The sequence below is a fragment of the Felis catus genome, chromosome B4 (assembly GCF_018350175.1).
Source record: "Felis catus isolate Fca126 chromosome B4, F.catus_Fca126_mat1.0, whole genome shotgun sequence".
Taxonomy (NCBI): Eukaryota; Metazoa; Chordata; class Mammalia; order Carnivora; family Felidae; genus Felis; species Felis catus.
Genome location: NC_058374.1, coordinates 36,467,418 through 36,490,844, shown reverse-complemented (window position 1 = coordinate 36,490,844; position 23,427 = coordinate 36,467,418). Strand labels below are relative to the sequence as shown.

Below are 23,427 nucleotides of genomic sequence, written 5' to 3'. Positions count from 1 at the left end.
GATGCATGGCCCATAGAGTGGTGAGAACTTGGCATCTGTGAGGGAGAGGTTTGTGTTAGGATACAGTCTTACTATTGGTCCCATGATTGCTACTCTGTCTCATCTTCCTCCCACAGGTTCTATAAACTCCTTAATGCCCACTGTCCCCTCCACTTAGGTCTGCCTCCTAGGAATCTGCTGGCTATGTACCCTTCCCTGGAATGGATGTTAGTGTGGGCCAAGGCTGGAGGGGTTCATTCTACTGTGTGTGTTCACAGGGCCGAGAAGGCAAATTTATGCTCATTATCAGGAGAAGTTTCTGACCATTAGAGCCATGGGAAGTGAAAGGTGCCATCATTTCCCCTGGAGTATTAAGGCCCAGGCGATGGTGTTGGGTCCAGGAGAGACAGAGGGAAGGAAGGGGCCTTCCCAGAGAGCTGGCATCCTTCACCACCTCTCTTGCCTTCTCTTGCAGGGAGCCGGGAGACGGCCTTCACCTACGCAGTGAGCGCGGCAGGCGTGGTGAATGCCATCAGCCGAGCTTGCCGCGAGGGTGAGCTCTCCACGTGTGGCTGCAGCCGGACAGCGCGGCCCAAGGACCTTCCCCGGGACTGGCTGTGGGGCGGCTGCGGGGACAATGTGGAATATGGCTACCGCTTTGCTAAGGAGTTTGTGGATGCCCGCGAGCGGGAGAAGAACTTTGCCAAGGGGTCGGAGGAGCAGGGCCGAGTACTCATGAACCTGCAGAACAATGAGGCAGGTCGGAGGGTAAGCTGGAGCTCCCCCACCTCCACACATACCGTGGGGTCCCTGGCTTGTTCCTGGGCTGAGCCAGGAACAGTGGCCTGGCTGTGAAAAAGGGGGTAGGTCTGACCATGGTGATTCTTACCTACCGTGGCTGACCTGGATTCCTGCATTAATGCCCCATTCCATTTCACAAGGCTCTGTTTCCCAACGGACACATGCAGGTGTAATTTTTATAAACCTCATTTATTTTTCACAGGACATCTGTCCCTATGAGACTTAGGAGGCTCCTTGCCATCAGGATTCCAGCCATACAGAGTAGAGTTCTTGTCTGCCCTTCCTTTGTAACGTGAGCAGATAGGATGGTGGGAAGTTTAGGCCATTTGACCTAGCCAAGGGTTTATGATTTGTTGGAGGCTCAGGTAAAAGCAGAGCTGACTTTTAAGAGCTGCCACCATGCATATCCAGAAGCCCAATCCAAAAGCACACGCAAGTGCTAACATCAAACACAGTTCTGTGCATGAGTGGAAGCAGGATGGGTAACCACCTTCTCAAGGCTGTGTCACCAATGTGATGTGAGACGTGACTGTTGGGTGAGCCTCCGTTTCAGTGGAAACTATAATGTGGGGTTTGAGGTGAGCGTGGTTTATTGCACATGCAGAGCATACCTGGGCGATGGCTCTAGCTTTCCTTTGTGGTGTGCTGAGGAGCACGGGCCTTCTCTGCCTGCCCCTCGCTCATGAAGGCCTCACCGCTGAGCACATGCTCTGCCTCCCCTTCCCTTTGCTGCTCCCGACATGATCTGTCTCTGCTGCAGGAAACCAAAGGGCTCGCTGGGGCAGAAGCTCTCCTTCTGCTGGTTTGGTACATCCCGTGTGCAGGGGAGTGTGGATGTGCGTCCAGGTCTCCTCCTAGAGAGGTCTGAGGTCTGAGCACTGGGTGGTGGGAGTCCCTCCTGGCACAGGGCCAGGGGACTGCAGACCTCTTAGGAAACCACGCAGACTTCTTTCTGGGAGCTCTGTCTGCACTCAGGTCTGCATCAAGCCAGTTTGCAAGGTACTGTAGGGACACCAGAGATGAACCCATTAAACAGTGGGGCCAGCAGCTTCTTGAGAAGAAATAAATTGAGAAATTTAATGTTGGTTCATTGGTGATTCAGCAATAGGATATGGATGTATTTCTTAAAAAGTTTATCAACTTAAAAAAAATCAACTCATGTTTCATAGGAACACATATTCAATAAACGGAACTGAAATGTCTTTTATAGGAACTGGGATCTGTGATGTTGGCTTGGTAGAACATGGTGCACTTGTGTAAACTTACTATCATCAATAGTGTGATGTCAAGTTGAAATTAGAATTGGTTACTTGGCCAGTATCTTTCTTACAAAGCCCATACCCGGAGGCTGAATCTGGGGTTGGGCGGGTGGTTATGGATCTGGGTGTGGGGGGTGGTATTAATCTGTGGTGATGTTAGGAATTCTGGGTGTTGCTCCAGTACAAACCAGAGCAGAGAGAGCAGCACTGTCTTAGATGACCTTCCATTCTCAGGGCATCTCCGGGGCCACTTCCTTCCGCCGTCCCCCAGGACTTTGTCTCTGTTTGGCAGTCTGCTTGCCAGTCTTTGCGTATCTACCATGAGACATTTGGCAAAAAAGGTTAGGATCTTCACTTTATCTCCTGAATGCCCAGATTCTATCCATTTTTCAAGATCCCACTTCAAACAGCACCTACTCCTTAAAATCTTCCCCACCCCTCATAATTAGTAGTCTTTCTGCCTCTGAACCACAGTAGAGCAGTTGCTATGTTTCTTGAGGTATTCCTTACTCTACCTCATCCCACTGGCTGTGACTTCCTGAGGACAGGGATTCCATCTATAGCTCTTTGAAACAACGCTCACTGTGCTTTACATGAGTGGGCACATGCAAATGTGCAGAGCAAAGCCCCCGTATTGCCTCCTAGGAAGAGGTCAAATTCATGGAAGGCTGTTTCCCGTCTCTGCTCTGTGCTATCCTTGGGGCGTTGTGGCAGATGCTGAGGTGACTAGGCATTCATCCTAATCTGGACTCCATTTCAGTCACAGTCTTGACCCCACTTCTGCTGGCTCCTCATTTTATTGCCCTTAATTGTTTGTTTGTTTGTTCTGGCCCTTATCTTGGCAAACCTTCCTTCCATCTGCCTTGTTTCTCACTTACACACCTTTCCTGTCTTCCTCTGTCTGTCTCCCTGCCTTTGGGCCCCCTTCCTCCAGTCTCCACACCTCTTCCACAGCCTTTATCTCTCCCTTTGCTCCTGTCTGCTCCAGGTTGGGAATTCCTGTCCCTCTCTATTTTTTTCTCCCCTCTCTGAGGAGCAGGCCTCTGCCATCAATCACCATCTGAGGCCAAAGGTATTCACCTCCCACCTCCTCACACCTACACAAACAGTTCCTTAAGAAAGACTAAAATGGCGGCAGGGATCGAAAATTTCCTGCACTCGTATTCTACGACCAATTAAAGATTTTACTTTTAAGTAATCTCTACACTTAACGTGAGGCTCAAACTCACAATAGCCCCAAGATCAAGAGTTGCACACTCCGCCGACTGAGCCAGCCAGGAGCCCCAAACCATTTTTTTAACAGACTATCTAGGATCTGACATGTTGGCCACAGAATAAATCTTGGGCATACTTTGCAAGCAATTTCTCTTGGCCTTTGAGAGTCTCTAGTAACCCCATTCTAGACATCGATGGCAAGAGCAGTGGGTTGATACTGCCTTGTCACTCAAGGGCTTAAGCATTTTCCAGATAAAAGCTGCCTAATCCTTGTGACATTCCTATCAGTTACCAAGCTCAGTCACACCATTAGTGCAGAAGAGGGACTTAGGGCTTTGCCAAGGAGCAAGATGTAGAACCAAGAAAATATTTTAAAACTTTGTTGCTTTTTCAGTTAGCAGAAAAGGCCAAACATTGAGATTTTCCCCCCTTTTCCTGTAAGAGGAGTTTATATAGGGGCGCCTGGGTGGCGCAGTCGGTTAAGCGTCCGACTTCAGCCAGGTCATGATCTCGCGGTCCGTGAGTTCGAGCCCCGCGTCAGGCTCTGGGCTGATGGCTCGGAGCCTGGAGCCTGTTTCCGATTCTGTGTCTCCCTCTCTCTCTGCCCCTCCCCCGTTCATGCTCTGTCTCTCTCTGTCCCAAAAATAAATAAACGTTAAAAAAAAAAATTAAAAAAAAAAGAGGAGCTTATATATATTATCAATAGTAAACTGTTTGAATATACAAATATTACAGTGTCTCCATAGATGAAGGGTGGAATGAATGTCTGCATAGTGAAGATCCGTGACACTCTTCCTCTTGGATTTGTTTTACAAAAGCTCCGTTCTTACTCTGCGGAGTCGTCTCCGGCTCTCCTTCCCCAAATCTCCCTAAGTGTTTGCTTCCAGTAGAGATGCTTATCCTGTTCCCTTGGTCACTTAGTGGTGGGGTATACAGTTTTAGGCCCTTAATGTTTCCTCTTTCCAGCAGCACCAGATGCCTGACCTCCCTCTCCAAACCGAGGACCATTTCCAGGGGAATGTCAGGCCCCGGCTCAGACTGGGGGATTTGTGCCAGAAGAGGGTAATTGCAGACCCTGTCTTTGAAGTGCCTGTTGGAATGGGGTGTTGGTTCCTTTACGCCCTGGGCCTGGAGCTGCCAGCCAAGTGCCGGTCCTTTAACGCTGGGGAGGAGGCTCCTTCCTTCTCCACCCTAAGCTGTTTTTAAGCCCCAAGATTGGAGTGCAAAAGTGCTAGTCATCCTGACTCCCTTCTGGGTGGCCCTGGCCAGATTACTGAGCCTCTCTAGAGCTTCAGTTCCTCCACCACAAAATAGTGGGGATAATTCCACACCAGAAAAAAAAATCAGGAAGAGTTTTGACAATAGTAAGATGAGCTGATGATGGTTAAGCTATTTCTTGCACCTGCAGTGGTCTCTGCGCAGTGCTGAATAAAGACACAATCTGGGGACTCTTGAAAAGAAATCCTAGAGAAACCCTTGAAAAAATGAGTCCTGACTCCGTCCATGACAATAGCTGTGGTATAAGAAAATGTTTTGCAGCGGGCTTGCATTTTTATCTTGCCATCTGTACACCCGGGCCTGCCTCCAGGGCTATTGGACACAATGCATCAGTATGCTTTCATTGAAAAGCACTTTGTAAGCAGCTTTTTGGTCTGCGCCTGCTTTTAAAATTTTGATTTGGGATAACCCAAGTTCAAATCCACTCCACATTGTTGTGGTTCAGTGGCTTCAGGGATTTGTTTTCAAATACATCACCTCTGTTAGTGGGCCCACTGACCTACTCTTGCAGTGCACAGGGCCTTACCTCTCTGCCTCCACACTCAGTCCCTCCAGGGGGGGGGGGTCTGCGGGTGCTGTGGTGCAAGAAAACGGTCTTGTTCACAAACACCGTGTGGTGTGTGGCGAGGCCCCTGTGACTGTGGAGTTGAGGACCAAATGTTAACACAGAAAAAGGGACTGTTTAGTTCTTAGGGGATTTGGCAGAGTCAGAGAGAGCTTTTTGCTAACCAGGGCCATGCCAGCAGTTTCTGTGACAGGCTAGCAGTACGACCGGATTTTTTTTTCCCCGATTGTATTCCATATGATGCAAAAGCTGGACACTGTTTGCTGGTTTGTGTTTGTTTGTCTGAGACTTTGGTCAAGATAGAAATATCCCTGTTTTCCTGATGGTAAAGATGACACATTGATCATAACAAGTTTCAAGTAATAAGCAATGGGAAAAAGGGAGCACCTGGGTGGCTCGGTTGGTTAAGCATCTGACTTTGGCTCAGGTCATGATCTCACGGTTTGTGAGCTCGAGCCCCACTTCTGTCTCTCTCCACCCCTCGCCCGCCCCTCACTCATTTATGCCCCCTTTCTCTCTCAAAAAAAAAAAAGCACAAAAAAGAAATGGGCAAAGTAGAAAGGGCAAGTGCACCAGATGCCATCCTTATAGCTGATCAGACACAGACACTGCCTCCCTGTGTTTTTCTATGCGGTGCTCCCTTTATCCACTTTCGATTTGGGTGACTGAGGATCCTGGAAAGATCTTTCTATACTTTTGAAAAACTAATCCTCACCTCCCCAACCATTAGCCATCTTCAGTATTTGGCCTGTGGCACCCCCAGCCACCCTCTTGACATCTTCCAGCAGCATGCTCCCTCTCATCGCCTTCTTTCTCCTCCCCTCAGGCTGTGTATAAGATGGCAGACGTGGCCTGCAAATGCCACGGCGTCTCAGGGTCCTGCAGCCTCAAGACGTGCTGGCTGCAGCTGGCCGAGTTCCGCAAGGTGGGGGACCAGCTGAAGGAGAAGTACGACAGCGCGGCCGCCATGCGCATCACCCGCAAAGGCAAGCTGGAGCTGGTCAACAGCCGCTTCAACCAGCCCACCCCGGAGGACCTGGTCTACGTGGACCCCAGCCCTGACTACTGCCTGCGCAACGAGACCACAGGCTCCCTGGGCACTCAGGGCCGCCTCTGCAACAAGACCTCGGAGGGCATGGACGGCTGCGAGCTCATGTGCTGTGGCCGTGGCTATGACCAGTTCAAGAGTGTCCAGGTGGAGCGCTGTCACTGCAAGTTCCACTGGTGCTGCTTCGTCAAGTGCAGGAAATGCACTGAGATCGTCGACCAGTACGTGTGCAAATAGCCAGCGAGGGCCCACTCCTCTGGCCTCGCCTCTGCTCTGCCTCACAAAGTTTATATTATAGAAATCTATATAAATCTATTTTATATTTGTATAAATAAATGGATGGATGATAAATAATTAAAAGAAGAAAATGGAAAGGAAAAGCTTATTTAAGAGACGCTGGAGACCTTTGAGGATTGAACTGTGCTGGTTCTCTACTCTGGGTGGGTGGGGAAAGGGGATTCTCCCCCTCCCTCTGGTGGGTCGTCACAGTGGGTAGGGACTCGGGGATATTCACTGTCAGGCCACCACGGCCTCGAGGAGACTCATGGTGGTTACATGGAGAAGATGCTTTTGTCTGAAGTCTGGAGTCTTTGCTGGGTGGACAGCCGCCCTGTGACCCCCGTCGTTAGCCAGGAGGCCCTGTGCAAGGTGGCAGAACTCAGCTCAAACCATCGCATCCTCAGGGTCTTGTCCAGAAAACCGATCATTTCTGTAAGAGGCCCAGGGCTTGCTTACCCTTGGGTTTATGTGCACCCTTGCAGAATCCACAGTTACAGGAATGAGGACAGGTCCCATGTCATCTCTGACCGGTGGCCACGAAGTAGACCTGCATCTCCCCAGACTCCTGGGCCTGACTTTCCAGCGAGAATTATTCTCCCTCCACAGTTCACTAGCTCCTGCCACCCATTCCCTGCGCCGAGGGGAAAGCGAGTCCCTTGGCCTGACTTGTTAGGAGAGATGTGAACGGAGTATTTGTGCCACAGCTGCAGAGAGCCAGGAGCGTAACTGGACCAAGCAAACATTGCACTGTGCTCCCGCAGGGAGGGGCAGCTGGGGTGTTGCTGTCACTTCCTCCATCACGGGGGCCCCACCAATGACAGGACGCGTGGCCAAGTCAGGCTCCGCTGGCCCGGCACCGTCTTTTCATCTCTGCCCCAGATGTACAGTTTCTCTCTGATATTAAATACCCTTCACTGGAATTTCTCTCCCTTTCCTTTTTGGACATGCAATTATGTTTCATGAGTCTCCTTTTATGTTTGATCTGATCCTTAGAACCCTGCTCCACGGTGCACGTATGGGAGAAGGTAAGGGCATGGAAATGCTTTAGAACTCTAGCCTGGTGGTTGGAGACAGAACAGTATGAAAATTAAGTAAGTTTATGCATTTAAGCACTCTCCCCAAGGGTTAGCCCAAAGTTAAATACTCATAAATGATAGCTATTAGTATTACTATTATGAAAAAAATATCACAATTATAAGCAAAAGAATTCAGAGATTTCAGTTTAAACCTCATGTCTACCTTCCCTTCTTCCATTTTACAGCTCACCCAGTTATCCCTGGTTTGGTCACTGGGTCCTTGGTAAAGCACAGGTGATGGGGACACTCTCTGCAGCCTTCTCTATGTTGCGATCTCCTGTCTTGGACTCCAGGATGTGGAGACGGGAGAGAGAGGGAGACAGAGTTCAGGGGTGATCCACAAAGGGAGATGTTATATTCTAGAACGGGAGGAAGTAGTTATGGGAGACACATTGATCCAGGTGCAACGGAGTGGCTAGCCTGCAGGTGACCCAGTAAGTAACCACATAAAAACACCAGTTTTATTCTAGAAAAGTTTACTTCTGGGGAAATAATGGAATTAAAGGAGTTTTGGGTTGTAATGAACAAATTATATTGCAAAACAATGTAAAAGAGGTTCTGTCTGAGGGTATTCATGGCCATGTATACTACTTGTATCTTCAGTGCCTAAAGAAGAACCTTCTGACTCGACATCAAAGAACACCAGACCTAGGGTTATTTCACTAGCAACTGCTCCTCACACTGTTACTCAGATTCTTTGGTTGACATTTTCAAGATGAGTAGTCCATGAAAGAAAGGGATTGAACTCATCTGGCATACACAAGATCAACGCTGTGTCCTCATCTTCATTAGTTGGCATTTAGCCAAACTAACGTGGTCACACAGACCAGCCATGACAATAAGGGTTTTGAAACACTGGCTGGCATTATTTCCTACATCACTGTTGTAACTCCTGGAGAGTTACCTTATGTCAGGTGCTCAAAGTGTCTAAGAGCTGAAATCCAATTCATCTTTAGAAACTTCAGGAAATTAGGTGAGAGTGACTGGTCCACAAAAAGTGACTTTCACGTTCGTGAAAAGGAGATAGATCATCCCTGTTGTGTTGAGGTTTTCCTGCAGAGTCATGGCAAGGGGATTGAGTAAATATTAAATGTTTTCTTGAGAAAGCAAGTCATATGTTCCAATACCAATGTGACTGTTGCAGCCGTTGACCACCAAGGTTAGGAAAGATGTAACCTTCAAAATAGATTGGGATGGAGTAATAGTTACATGCTTGTTAAATCCTGATGAATTGGCGGTTGTCTGTGTTGTGACCAGTAATGCTGTAGGAATGTGGCTGGAAAATACCAACCTAAGAAAATGAGATTCTGCTCAGAACCACACAGTGTTCGAGCAGGAACAGAAGGTGGCAGTCAGATCTCCTGCTCCTGGGTTTCCAGATAAGGGCCTCCAAATCTTGAGTAGGTCCCAAAGTCTAGTGTGTGTAAAAATGCAGAGGCCTGGGCCTCGAGCATCAGAGATTTTTATTCAGTTGGTCTGGAGTGGAGCCAGAACAACTGTCTGAACCTTTAACAAGACCCTGAGGGGATCCTCTGCTGGTGTTCCAGACACTACACTGGACCTATGGTCAGTAAAAGCGAGCCCAACATCCACAGGGAGACAGGCATCTGAGTCGTCTCAGCAACGCTGTGCAAGATTATTTCCTCGTACCTGAAATTTATTATGGTTAACCTAGAGTCTAACTGAAAGCGTACTGAATTGGATGTAATGCCTGGACCAAGCAGTCCTAACCATCTCAGGGATCCTTTTTATTGGGAGGGGAAAGAGCATTCTGGCATAGAGCAGAACCGATTTGCCCTGGGATGTTCTACCTCCCTCTTCTGCCTAGGACTGGTCGGGGGAAACCTACAGATCTATTACAAATATAGTACGGTCATATTTGCTTAACTGTCTGCATGTATTCACCTTGTCTTCAAGATAAAATTCGGAGAAAGGTATGTCTGACTGCCTCCACTTAAAAGTAGATAAGCGGGGGGCGACGCCTGGGTGGCTCAGTCGGTTGAGTGTCCAACTTCAGCTCAGGTCATGATTTCGCAGTTCGTGAGTTTGAGCCCTGCGTCAGGCTCTGTACTGACAGCTCAGAGCCTGGAGTTTGCTTACGATTCTGTGTCTCCTTCTCTCTCTGCCCCTTCCCCACTCATACTCTGTCTCTCTCTGTCTCTCAAAAATGAATAAACATTAAAAAACATTTTTAAAAAAAGTAGATAAGAGGGTAGGAACGCAGTCACAACCAGGGTTAAGATGAGGGTGGGCCTACATTCATAAAAGCGTTCTGATGCAAGTCTCTCAAGAACTTGGATTCGAAACCCTAATTTGGAGAACTCAGTGGTCATCCGCTGCCTATCCTCTGAGGTCAGAGACAAAACCTGCTATTTGTATTAAAACCCCAAATTAGTTATTGCTTCTGAAATTCTGCTCTGCTCACTGTCTTAAGCTTTGTCATTTGCTGGAGTTCTAGGAGCTAGCAAGACATCTGTGGTTGAGATTGCTCCACGAGATACAGATCTCACAGCTGCAGTAGCTTATCAAAAAAGAAATCTATTTCTTGGGCAGAGAGCCACACGATCCAGAGAAGGTGGAAGAAAATAGTCATTTCCATCTTAAAACAGTCTCTGACGCATAGCCAGACCCCACTGACATTGGTCACATGTATTTTGGGAGAACTTCAGTGTGTGTATGTGTGTCTGTGGGTGGGTGTGTGGGCATGTGCATGCGTGCTCATGCACACCCATGCACACAGGAATGAATGTTTTTCATTAATTTGGGAGGAGAGATGGGGAGGCACTTGAGGCAAGGAAGCTGTAAAAAAAAAAAAAAAGTAAAAATAACCATCATTTTTTCTGGCTGAGATGTTGCAGGATGTGGATTGTCCATCTTTATTGGAAATCTTTGTGCCTTGGTTGGCTAGTGATGACAAACTTCCTATCTCTAGAAGGGATGTTGGGAAGCTGAGAAGGGCCACCAGAGACATGCTTGCTAAATATTTTTCTTACTCCTTTAGAGTGAAGGAATCCCTGTGCTGTATTTATACCAAAACAATAAGTAAAGGCTGCTTTCATTCCTGGTTTTACATGAGAACTATGGGTAATTTGCCCATAAGTAGGGAGATATGAGGGTCAGACAGGCAACAGGGAAGACTGAGCTCTCCCACGGTTAATTTTCTAGATTGTTTGAGAGTTTGGGCATTCATCCTGTAGATTATCCACATTCTTTGCTTTCTCCCTCCTGCTGCCTGCCTTTTGCTCTTCAATCTGTTCATTTGCAACTCTACCAGAGGCAGCAACAGAAGATAGAACCAAATCAGTTCATTTGGGCCTCCTAAGTAGTTTTGATAAATAACTGAGTGGGAAAAGGAGTGGCTAAAATTAGATTTTAAAATTATCTGTGAATTTAATGTGTCACTTATGTGTATTATCTGCTGCTCCCCATGATAACTGAAAATAGACTGAAGCTGTCCACAGCCAAAGCAGGTAGGAAATCACAGTATCTATCAAGAGAGTTTGTCTAGGTGTGGGGCCTATCAGCAAAGCATCGGAAAGGGCCTAAGATGTAAAAGAAAAGACACTATAGAAAGGGTGAAGCTTTTTTTTTTTTATCATTTTATTTAATTTATTTTTTAAATTTACATCCAAGTTAGCATATAGTGCAACAATGATTTCAGGAGTAGATTCCTTAGTGCCCCTTACCCATTTAGCCCATCCCCCTCCCACAACCCCTCCAGTAACCCTCTGTTTGTTCTCCATATTTAGGAGTGTCTTATGTTTTGTCCTCCTCCCTGTTTTTATATTATTTTTGCTTCCCTTCCCTTATGTTCATCTGTTTTGTATCTTAAGGTCCTCATATGAGTGAAGTCATATGATATTTGTCTTTCTCTAATTTCGCTTAGCATAATATCCTCCAGTTCCATCCACGTAGTTGCAAATGGCAAGGGTGAACCTTTTTTAATCCAATCATATTGTAAAGCTAAAAGGAATGAATATTGTTTTAAGTGTCCCTGGCCCTCCAGTACATTTTCTAAGATGCCCGGCGTGTGCCCTATCTGTTGGGTCAATCAGTCCTTTGGCTAGTACATGATTTGAAGTTTATATCTTCTCTCATATACTTATACCATTTCCAGAGACTGTTTAAGTGGAAGAGAAGTTTCATGAAGAAAGGATTTTGAAAAATCTCCCATGCTTCCAGCTATGTCTCCCAGAACTTTAAAAAGTGCCTAGCGCAGAGGAATGTTCAGTAAATATTTTCTGAATGAATGAATGAATGATGATTCTTACTGAACAGATGAGATTAACTGCCCAGGCCATTGTGTAGTTTGTGCTCTCACAGTTGTAAGCAGCAAAAATCAACTTGAATCAGTTTAAAGGGAGTCAGGTAGTATAAGAGTTAGGAGAGTCTCATTGACTCCAGGGTCTTTGTGGGGCTGAAGGCAGATACCTTGGCTCTCTCTCCCTCCTCCTCACTCTTCTCTGTGGTCTGCTCTCCTTTGTGCCTCTGCAGACCAGCTTCCTCTGCCCCTCATGGGGAAACATGGCAGCCAACAGAATTTGAGTTAACAAGCTCCAGCTCCAGCCATGGGAAGTGACTCTGAATCTCTCCTAAACCTTGTGCCAAATTCCTGGGCCAGGGCTCTCTCCACCATCCTGTGACCTTACAGTGGTTCAGGGTCAATGAAGTAGAGGAGTTTATGAATTCATCCAAGGGGCACCTGGGTGGCTCAGTCAGTTAAGCATCGGACTCTTGATTTCAGCTAGGGTCATGATCTCACAGTTCATGGGTTCGAGCCCCTGAATCAGGCTCTGTGCTGGCAGTGTGGAGCCTCCTTGGGATTCTCTCTCTCCTTCTCTCTGCACCTCCCCTGCTCTCTCTCTCTCTCTCACTCAAAATAAATATTTTTTAAAAGTAAAAAAAAAAAAAAAAAAAAAAGGAATTCATCCAAGCAGGAGAAGCCACTCCTTCCTCCATCAATTTCCCTGATGACAGATCAGACAGCATGCATAATCTAGCTTGTTGTTGTGCATGGAAATACCTAGGTGTTTGTTTGTTTGTTTGTTTTTCTAAAATAACCTAGGCAATTCACCCTTTTATCTGTGGAAATGCATAATTATGGGACAAGTCCTGAGACTCTTCTCAAAGAGGTAAAAACCTGAGCCCAACAGTGTGAAGAGGAAGGCTCCTGTTCCCTAAATCACTGCAGGGATGAGACGGATGCCCATTGATGTGTCTGACAGACACAGAGGAGATGAGGATGCTAAGAAACAGATGACTAGATGAGACTCAGTGACAACGCCTGGCTGACATTCCATCCCGCAGACGTAGCAATTTTTTTTTACACTGAACTCTGTTTGAAGAGTCAGCCATTCCTGTTAATGATTTAAAGATATCTTCCTTTTGGTGGTGTAACTACAATGTCAAATGCTTCCTTCATACTTTCCCTAGTTCTTCGAAGTCTAAGTACACGCCAAAAAGAACATGTAAGAGATAAAAACAAACAAAAAGAATACGTATGAGAGATAAGGATTACAAGATTTTTCTGTAAATCTTCCATACCTCCCAAGGAGTGACACAGCAAACATCTCAAACTTTACCCATGCCCTGTGGCCAGCCTTCTTTTGTCCTTTTTGCTTTGAGAGCACAAGCCATCCAGCCTTCAGATCTTGAGCTGCGGACAGGGAAGACCCATTTGTAAGGTAGAAAGTAATTCCTCTCACACTTGCAAGGTGCTATGTTTCCTTCCTCATTTGACGTTCTGACTGACAGATCTAATGGCTCATCCGCAGGCGCCAAGACTGTGGGCTCATGAGGCTCCCTCTGGGCGCTGGGCTGTGCTTCTATCTGACCACACGGGGTCGCTGTTTTACCAGTTCTAGCCAGACGTCTGCGTGGCTCACACCTTAGTTCAACAGTTGGGCAATGGGGTCCTGGTGAATTAATGGCAGAAACGAAATCTGAACACCAAACGAAATCTGACTTTTAGATTTTTATTTGTTTGTTTGAACCAATTTGGAAAGAGGTGTTATTTTACTTATTTTTAGAGATGAGTGTGGAAAGTAATAGAGTTAAGGAAACCATGAGATTAAAAAATCAAGCAACCGGGCTGCCTGGGTGGCTCAGTTGGTTGAATGTCCACCTCTTGGTTTTGGCTCAGGTCATGATCACAGGCTTGTGGGATCAAGCCCCATGTTGGGCTCTGTGCTGAGCATGTAGCTGCTTGGGATTCTCTTTCTCTCTCTCCCTCTGCCCCTCTTCCCCACTGGTAAAAAAAAATTTAAATCAAGCAACCATTGGGGGAGGGAGAAGGAAACCATGAGGACAATGCCTAGTCCTGCTTGGCTGGGCCACTGAACTTGAGTGATGACAATGGAGTGTGGGTCAGGGAAATGGCTGCATACTGGGCATGCCTTTAGCCAAAGTTTATTCCTTGCTCTTAAGTAGTTTCTATGCTGCGAAATACTTTGCATGCTTTGCTTGAAGGTTATCATTATAGACGTGGGGAATAATTATAGCTACCAATTATCTAGTGCTTACTGTATACTGGCTGCTTTATATATATTACACATAATTCTCTCAGTACCTCTGTAAGCTAGGCATTATTATCCACATGTGACAGATGGCAAAACTAAGACTCAGAGAGGCTATGTAATATCATTTGACTCACACAGCTAATAATTGATGCTGACACCGGAGCTCTTTCTGGTTCCTTAGTGGGTTTCTGGGTAATTATAGCATCTAGTCACCTGAAATAAGAGGTGCCTATTTCCTTTTAAGTCTCAAGGTGTGTACAGTAATCTTCCTCATCTAGCCAGCATGAATTTTGGATGAGAAGAGCGACTGAGGAAATTTCTTTTGATGGGGCACACGGTGGAAGGAACTTGGTGATCTCAAATCTAAAGTCAAAGGATGGGAGTGCCTGGCCAGCTCAGTTGGTAGAGCATGTGACTCTTGATCTCTTTTGATCTCAGGGTTGTGAGTTTGAGTCCCATGTCGGGTGCAGGGAGTATTGAAAAATAAAATCTTTAAAAAAAATTGAAAAGATAAAGTAAAAGGACAAAGCATACAGAGCCAATTACAGGAAATCAGGCACAAAATGACCAGAGTATATTTATGTACGTGTTGAAGCAAAGAGAGAGCTGTGTATTGCTGAACTTGGGGAGTTACATGTCTAGGACAGTGCAACCAACTAGGCAACTCACAGTATGAATTACAGAGCTGCCTTTGTGGTGGGGTCATTGTACACAAGAGAAGTGGCTTTTTTTTTTTTTTTAAATAAGCTCCACGCCTGACATGGGGCTTCAACTCACAACCCTGAAATCAAGTCATGTGTTGTACCGACTGAGCCAGCCAGGCACCCCAGTTTTTTTTTTTCTTTGCGAATCTTAATTTGTTCTGGCAATGTAAGTAACACAGCATTAGGACTTAAGCCCTCAGGCTAGGTGAGACATTGTGGCCCTTGGAGAAAGCACCAAGCTGGCAGGAGGCGGTGAGATGGACTCTTCATGGAAAGGGGATGAGCCGTACAGATGAACAATGGGTAGGTTTCATGTGTCAAATCCCAAGTGCTAAGAGGGAGAGGAGGAACTGTACCAGCCTTAATGTGGAGCTTTAAAAGAAAAAAATACCCTTCCTTTCAATTATTAAGGACAGGTCTGAGGGGAAGGGGACAAGTCAAGTTGCTCATTGCTTGCCCTTCTATGGACTTACAGGGTCTATGAACAGAGGAAAGAATGGGGATTGGCTGGTGGGAGAGCAGGGGTGGGAAGGGGAGTCACACAGTTCCCGGGTTTATGAGTCAGTCCCTGTGCTGGCCTTCATCCCCCAAGGCCAGAGCAGCATCTCTTCCTTCTGAGGAGATGGCCTGAGCTCTCAGGACTGGATGCATCAGCTTTCTGGCCTTCCCCATGATCCTTGGTTACTGGGATTCCCTTGTATCTCAAAAGCCTTGGAACAGTAAAGTCTCTCTCCAGGAATTTCCTTTCCAGTCAAAAAGCAGCCAAGTCTCCTGGCAGAAATGTCCTTTCCCTACCAGCAGGGTGGAAATCTGGCCAGTCCTCAGGAAGGGGCCTCAGAGGCCATTCTCTTCTCTGCTGCTTCCCCTGTATTTACCCAAAGGAAAATTCTCTTTCCATTGCCTTTCCCAGGTATTAGGAGTCTGAGGTTTTGAATAATAGTGGTCTTTACAATTCACAAGGGCTCTAAAAATGTCTGATGGCAAACAGACAAAACCATGAGCTGAGCTTCTGAACTTCCGTTCCCCAAGTGTTCTTCCAGCTGTCCAGTCTCTATGCCAGGACTTAATTCTTCTTCACAAAGAAGTAATTTCTATCACAAGGAAAGGAGACAATCTGAAATACTTTTGAATTACGTGACCCATTCAGCCATTTGAAAGGCCCCATCTCCAAACCCAGTATAGCCTTGGCCCTTGACCAGACCAGTCAAAGCGTGGAGGCTGTGTGCTCCACAATGGGGTCAGAGGCACTGTGGGGACAGTGACACTGAGGGCAGGACACTGAGGGCAGGACACAGAGGGTGTTTTGATGCCAAGTGAGAACGTGGAGCTCTTCTCGTCACACTTGCCAGGTGTGCCCAAGGGAGTGGCTCACCCGGGCATCTGGGCTCAGAGCAAGAGTAGGGGAGTGCTGTGGAGTGAGCAGCTCTTGGGGTTCCCCATCATCCAGCTGCTCGGAGAGAAAGGAGCCCCGGTCAAAGCAAGATGGGGTTTAGTGTCACAGGAGAGGAAGCTTGAAACGGACATCGAGCAGAGCTTGGATTGCAGCTGGTTATTTTGAGTTCAGTCTGAAGCAATGCTCTCTCTATCTAGTGTGTGGAAACAGTGAAATAAGCAGTTATGTTCCCCTTTTGGTGGTGGTGGTAAGGAGGGAGTTCATTGCTTGCTAGGCACTGGTTCCTCATTGCTTGCCCTTGATCTGGCTGAATTGAAAACTTGGGACTCTCAGGATCTAGACCTAGAGATACCGCTGAGTGAATCTGGGGTGGGGCCTCGGAACCTGTGTTTTAAAAAAACCCCTTGGGTGATTGTGCTCACCAGCAAGGTTTGGGAATTGCTGATAGGTTACCATGTCTGACTACACCCAAGTGTTCCATGCAGTAAGATTGGCTATTGGCAGGAACAGTTGGGCTTAGAAGAGTGACCCAAGTCCCAGGGTGTTAGAGGTCTGAGGATGGGAATTCAGAGTCAATCATCAATGTCTACACACTCAAGAGTCAACTGGGAGGGGTGCCTGAGTGGCTCAGTCAGTTAAGCATCGGACTCTTCATTTTGGCTCAGGTCACAATCTCGTGGTTCCTGAGTTCGAGTCCCGCATTGGGTTCCATGCTTTCAGTGCCACGTCTTCTTGGGATTCTCTGTCTCTCCCCCTCTCTCTCCATCCCTCCTGCACATATGTGCTCTCTCTCACTCTCTCTCAAAAATAAATAAACTTAAAAAAAAAGAATTCTCCCCTACATTTGACAAAGGCCTAAAAAGAGAAAGAAAAAGGGTGAACTGGGAGGGAGACTGGTAAACTGTCCCGGATTAGAATCTCCCAAGAGACTAAGAGCAGTACAGTCTGTCCCCAGATCCTCCTACATGAGAAGATGTGTAAGTGTAACCTCCTAGACCCGTTGCTAATCTCTACTGTGGTCAGTTGACTCCCCAAGTTTTGGAGAGTTGCACCAGACACAGCATGCACAAGCAGCACTGCTCTCAGATTGTACAAGACTACGCGCCTTGTGTGCAGATCTAGGCAGACCTGAGAGATAAGAGCTCAAGAGAAGCCTCTGAACGTTGTGGGTTCCCATGCCGGCCAGAGCAGGGCAAAGCTCTGCTGAACTGAACAGTTGCACACACTGGCTGGCTCTGCCCCAGGACCGACTGGCAGAAGCCAACTGGGGCTTTGTGTTCTCTAAGCAAAGTCCCCAGGGAGCATCTCTGTTTCTGTTTCAGCAGTCCTGAATTTGGGTTTGGCACCAAATTAAGAACTCACCCCAATAAAAACTTGGTTAACCTGTAGAGTCAATATGAACTTTTGATGGGCATGGAGACCCAGGGCCAGAGACCAGAATTCTCATCAGCTCTGTTGACAATTTGTGTAAGACAAAAACATCAGGCTTCCAGGCGTTAGCTTGCTTATCAGCTCCTGGCCAGCTCTACCTACCACTCAGGGGTTGTGTAAGGCTTAGCTGCCACAGAAGATGAGGAAGTAATGTTGAAAATGCACACAATCCATTCTGGTGTCAGTTATTTCAGTTATGCTGTGGAGTGTTGTGAACTGACCCAATCCCTGTTTCTAAGCCTTCTATTGCGTTTTCCCAACAAAGTAGTAAAAAACACTTCTTCTGCCAAACAAACTTTTTTTTTTTTTTGGTAACAAAAAAAAACCCAAGGTGGATATAGAATAGCCAGACAGAGGCTATTTGTCACCAGGACAGGTAACTGAGAATTATAGATCTCATTCCCTAAGAAAGTTAAGAAAATAAGGTACATTTAGATGTTTGGGAGAATTTAGTACAATCTGGGGACAGGGAGAAAACCAGACACACTCTGGAGACTCAGCTCAGCTACTCAACTCTGTGAGTCCTGCCTCCCTTAGGGAATTAACCAACCTCTAAAAAAACATTAGCAAGGGCACAGATCTGGTGCAGATACTTGGCTTCCCAAGCAACTAGCTAAGTGATCTCATGCAGTTTCCCTGGCAATAAAACAGGGATAATAATATCTTTACCTCAAATAAGATAATGGATGTGAAAACCTTTTGTGAAATACAATCCTTTGAGAGATTGAGATATTGGTATAGATACATTGAGACTGTATCGAGGCAAAAGCAAAGAAAGCATGATTTTTAAAAAGTACAGAATTATGACATGTAAGATCTTGGGAATCATCTCTTGATTGAAGCCAACTACATCTGTAAGGAATCTCACCTGGATGTCTTTAGTCTTTTGTATACCCGGAAATCCACTCTTCTTTCCTGTGTCAACTTTGGTCTTTTCTGAGAGGGTCATTAACTGAAAAATAAGTGAATGTTTATAAATTAGAATTTCAAAAACGTGAAAATTCAAAATTAAGTAGAAAACACGCTCTTCTTCAAAAGGGAGCCATTTTTTAAATCTCCAGTCTGCTTAGCATTGTTTCTGGGGTACAAAGACCTTAGGAAACCTTAAAAGGACCAAGAAACCTGGACTAGAAGCAGAAGGAAAGTAGGGTTATCCTTGGGGCTCTCAGAAGATGTGGACGGGGAGCCAGATGCTCAGAGGAATTCTGGGATTTACTCTGCCTTCTTCAGGTTCTGGCCACGCTGCTCATAACTCTTTCTTTTCTGTGGCCTCCATCCCATGCTGTGGCAGTCACACAGAGGGCTGAGAATCGGGGAAGTGCCCCCGCCCTCCAGAAAAGTTCTCTGATGGGGGAAGAAGATTCTCAGGATCTCAGGTTGGACGTTGGAAGGCATTTTCTGAAGGATAACTCCCCCAGGGCGGGGGGGGGGGGGGTTGTGTTACCCTTGTACAAATGATGATTTTAAGGACACAGGAAGTTCTCTTGGGCTGTTCTGAATAATTAAGATTACACATTCCCTTGTTTATCTAGGGGAAATGCCTCCCAATTCTAAACATTTGACTTACAAATTCCCTTTCCGAAAACAATGCCCATTCATGAGTTGGGGACATTCTGTACAAACAATGGCTGGTCAGCTGTCACAATTCTCAGGACAGGGAGGTGGTTAGCGTGTCACCCCTACTACAGAGTGGGGTGTGTTTAGAAACTCAACTCCTAGTGTTTGTTAGGGATGCATAAACATAAAAGACAGGTCCAGACCTGTCCAGAGGAACATGGCCTGTGCATGTGACAGTCACACGTCCTAACGTGTCACCTAACCTTTGCTCTGAGCTGAAGAATATTGGGTAACCGTGACCTCCACTGAGGTCATAGTAACACACCTTCAGATACTATTCAGGCTAACAATGTTTAGAAAAAATTAACTCCCAAGTAGCACACTTATCATTTTTCCTGCTTATCTTTTTTTTTAAGATTTTATTTTTAAGTAATCTCTATACCCAGCATGGGGCTCAAACTCACAACCCCAAGATTGAGAGTAGCATGTTCTACTGACTAAGCCAACGAGGCACCCCTCTCCTGTCTTTTGACAATACAGGAGTAGAAAAACTGTTTGGAAATCAAAACACTGAGGTTATCTTTTTTTTTGCATTTCATGTAGAGAGTTTCTTTCTTTCTTTCTTTCTTTTTTGCATTTCTTTCATTTTCTTTTCTTTCTTTCTTTTTTGCATTTCATGTAGAGAGTTTTATTTATTTCTATTTCAGCTTTTTAAGAAAACATCATTGGCATAAGTACCGTACAAGTTTAAGGTATACAGCATAATGACCTGACTTACCTATGTTGTATAATAATTGCCACAGTAAGTTTAGTTAACGCCCATCATCTCAGATAGATACCAAAAAAAAAAAAAAAAAAAAAAAGAAAGAAAAAGGAAAGAAAAAGACAAAATGCTTTTTTTCCTCATAATGAGAACTTTTAGGATCTACCCTCTTACCAACTTTTAGGTGAACCGCATAGAGCAGTGTTAACCACAGCCATCACGCTGTCATTACGTCCCCAGGACTCATTTATAGAACCCGGGCTTTTTCCAAATCCCAGTTTGTAGAGTTCTAGGCAGACATAGATTAAGATTTTGTGGGAGTTAAAGGCTATACAATGGAGGTGGGGGAGACAATAAAAAAAATAATGAATACCAAATTATGAATAGCAAGAGAGACACCCTGAAGCTTAAACTTCACTCTGGTTCTAGGGAAAGCATCCAGAAGATTCCATGAAAATCTTATAGAGGCTAAAGTTGTTTTTTGTAAAACATTCTCACTCCTTCTTGCCTTAAGTGAATTCTGGAATTTCCTTGACAATGTCCTCAGTTGAAAACTTGCTAGGGTGCCTGGGTGGCTCAGGCATGAAGCATCTGACTTTAGCTTAGGTTTTGACCTCACAGTTCGTGAGTTCAAGTCCCCATCAGGTGAACTCCAGCTTTGTTTTGGGGGAGCCCCACTTCTCTCTCTCTCTCTCTTTCTGCCTCTCCTGGGATTCTCCTTCTCTCTCTCTTTGCCCTTTGCTCAGTTGAGCCCTCTATCAAAAAAAAAAAAAAAGAAAGAAAGAAAGAAAAGCTTTCTAGGGTAAAGGCTCTTCTTTCTCTCATGCCCCTATGCTAAGGGGCTTGAGGAGGGGGAGGTGCTGCGTGCATACCCCACAATTTCAGAACTAGCCAGCAAAGCCTCCAGACCTTCCCCTCTCCGCACCTGGGGATTCCTCTGCAAAGGCAGTGGGATTGAGGCACGTGGCTACCTCTTCCTCCCAGCCAGTCTCCTGACAGTAAGCTGGGCCATGTTGGCAACTCACAAGCTGGCCACACCTGTGGAACTTGTACCCTGATTTTTGTATTATCTGGCAGTTTCAAAGCCTAGATCCCCTTTGGATCCCTGAGCCCCAGCTCCCCTGCCTCTCCCTCATGGCTTCCAAACGTGCCACGTCCTCTCATTACTACACTTCCTGGCTGTCTGCCCTCGTCTGCCCTCATTTTCTGCTCTCAGGACCGGGCCCTCATGGCCAGTCATGAGCACCCCACCCCACCGGCACCCTCAGATTCCACCTTCCACTGGCCATCTTGTTGAGAAGCAGCACTCAGCAGCGTGTGACTTACAGGGGTGAGCCGGTGGCATCCAGCCACTGAGGAAATACACTTCACTTTCTCTCCCACTGGGGCAAAGAGCCTTCTTAGATCCGATTCCTGACCCCTGCAGGGTAGAAAGGGTCTTTTGCACCTGTATAAAAACAGCTTTCAAATGCTCAAAGTGCTTTCCTGGGGCATGACCTTGAATGGTTACCTCCTTACCTTGGCCACCCACTGTCTGATTTCTCTCTGTTCCTTTCTCCTGCTGTGGTTTGCTGAAGAAAAACCACAGACCTAGGCATTCGCCCTCAGACAGACTCCTGCGGCTGGACCTCTCTTCTCCTCAGATGTGCCCCTCTCCCCTCTTCGGTTTCTCACCCCTGCCCCCCCACTGCTCCCCCACTGGTGTCCTCATCCTCTCCGCTGATGCTGCTCTGCCCTGGCCCTGAGACTGGGGGCAACACGAATTCCTGCCATTTCGCAACCCCTTCTCCCTCCAGAATTGTCCATTAACTTCACTCTTCCTCCCCGACAGCCTTCACTGTGGAGAAGAGAGAATTCAGGGAAGGTCCCAATGGGATTTTGTCCACACCTCCACTAGATCCCCCTCATCATGTGCAGTGGAGGTGTCTGTATATCTTGAGGCTACAGTTGGGATCTGCTAATAACCCCTGTTCCAGTGAGGGATTGGCTACTGGAAGGAAGTTTATTTAGTGATTTGTTATGGTGTTTTCTTTTTACTTTTTTTTCAACACTTTATTTATTTTTGATAGAGAGAGACAGAGCACAAGTGGGGGAGAGGCAGAGAGAGACGGAGACACAGAATTCCAAGGAGGCTCCAAGCTGTCAGCACAGAGCCCGACGCGGGGCTTGAACTCACAAACCGCGAGATCATGACCTGAGCCGAAGTCGGTCGCTTAACCGACTGAGCCACCCAGGTGCCCCAGTGATTCATTATGTTATGTCTGCTAGATTGTACAGGTGCTGAAGACAGTGCTTGGATCTGTTGGATACAGCACCAGTTCATGGCACATGTGACTGACACATGTTAAAAGCTCAGTAAACATTTGTGGAAAGGAGGGAGGAAAGAAAGAAAGGAAGAGGGAAGTTGCTTAGGGGTAAATATTTCTAGGGAGGGTGCAGCCATGCTAAGGGCTAGTAGAAGGTTCAGATTGGAACCTTCTTTTTTTTTTTTTAAATTTTTTTAACGTTTTTTTAATTTATTTTTGAGACAGTGAGAGACAGAGCATGAACAGGGGAGGGTCAGAGAGAGGGAGACACAGAATCCGAAACAGGCTCCAGGCTCTGAGCTGTCAGCACAGAGCCCGATGCGGGGCTCGAACTCACAGACTGCGAGATCATGACCTGAGCCGAAGTCGGCCGCTTAACCGACTGAGCCACCCAGGCGCCCCCAGATTGGAACCTTCTACTGAGAAGCACCGTTGAAGGCAAGAACGATGAGGGAATACACCACTCAGTCCAGAACAACTAATGATCTTTTTTTTTTCAGTCTTATTTTTTAATACTCAATGCTTAAATAATGATGTTTTGTGCAGCCCTTTGTATTTGTGATAGAAGAGATATGGAAAGAGCAAAGGAAATAGCTGACTGGGGCAGTTTGTCTTTACAAACTAGGGAAGAAGGATTTGACGAAAAAAATGAAAAGGATGTGTGTGGGTGAAACCTTCAAAGAATACACTAAAGCAAATTCCTAGTTGCGCACTCACCTGTACACCTGTATTTACCTTTATGGCTTTCTCTAGGAATTAGAAATTGCGCGTTTGCATTGATAGCCATATTCCAATTCCAGTCAACACCATAAAGTTCATTTTCATTTTCTCTGACAGTGAGAAACTGGCTCCAATGAAAAGAATAAAAAAGAAGCAATGGGTCACCACGATCCTAGCTCCCGTGTCAGCCTTCTTGTAATGCCTGCAAGGGCATAGCTCAGACTAGGGCAGAAGCAGTCTAAGCAGACCAGCGTGGCTGTGGGTGCACCCCCAGATTGTAAAAAGTCCCAGATGTGTCAGTGCTTCAGATTGATTTGGACACCCTTTATTTATTTACTTAAAAAAAATTTTTTTTAACATTTATTTATTTTTGAGACAGAGAGAGAGCATGAACAGGGGAGAGTCAGAGAAAGAGGGAGGCACAGAATCTGAAACAGGCTCCAGGCTCTGAGCTGTCAGCACAGAGCCCGACACGGGGCCCGAACCCACGGACCGCGAGATCATGACCTGGCTGAAGTCGGACGCTTAACCGGCT

General features: G+C 46.3%; 1 protein-coding gene and 2 long non-coding RNA genes across 4 annotated transcripts in view; 1 reads left to right on the top strand and 2 right to left on the bottom strand.

The window, feature by feature from the left end:
- Nucleotides 1-7,344, top strand: part of WNT5B (Wnt family member 5B) — a 106,056-nt gene extending 98,712 nt beyond the window's left edge. The window contains exons 4-5 of the mRNA XM_023256605.2: nt 455-747; nt 5,924-7,344. Coding sequence (XP_023112373.1) covers nt 455-747; nt 5,924-6,382 — 752 coding nt within the window. The 3' untranslated portion in view covers nt 6,383-7,344. The remainder of the gene's footprint in view (nt 1-454; nt 748-5,923) is intronic.
- Nucleotides 951-9,504, bottom strand: LOC111561310. Its single transcript, XR_002743740.2, has 2 exons — nt 7,691-9,504; nt 951-2,354 (listed from the first exon to the last, which is right to left on the bottom strand). It is a non-coding gene; the product is annotated as an uncharacterized LOC111561310 (long non-coding RNA).
- A 3,504-nt stretch (nt 9,505-13,008) lies between these two features.
- Nucleotides 13,009-23,427, bottom strand: part of LOC102900339 — a 50,477-nt gene continuing 40,058 nt past the window's right edge. The window contains exons 3-4 of one of the 2 annotated variants that reach the window (XR_002159458.3): nt 18,415-18,498; nt 13,009-13,415 (exon numbers count right to left, since the gene is read on the bottom strand). This is a non-coding gene — a long non-coding RNA (uncharacterized LOC102900339). Of the gene's footprint in view, nt 13,416-13,461; nt 15,814-18,414; nt 18,499-23,427 lie in introns of those variants that run through there. The other variant, XR_006600473.1, reaches the window with a different exon arrangement.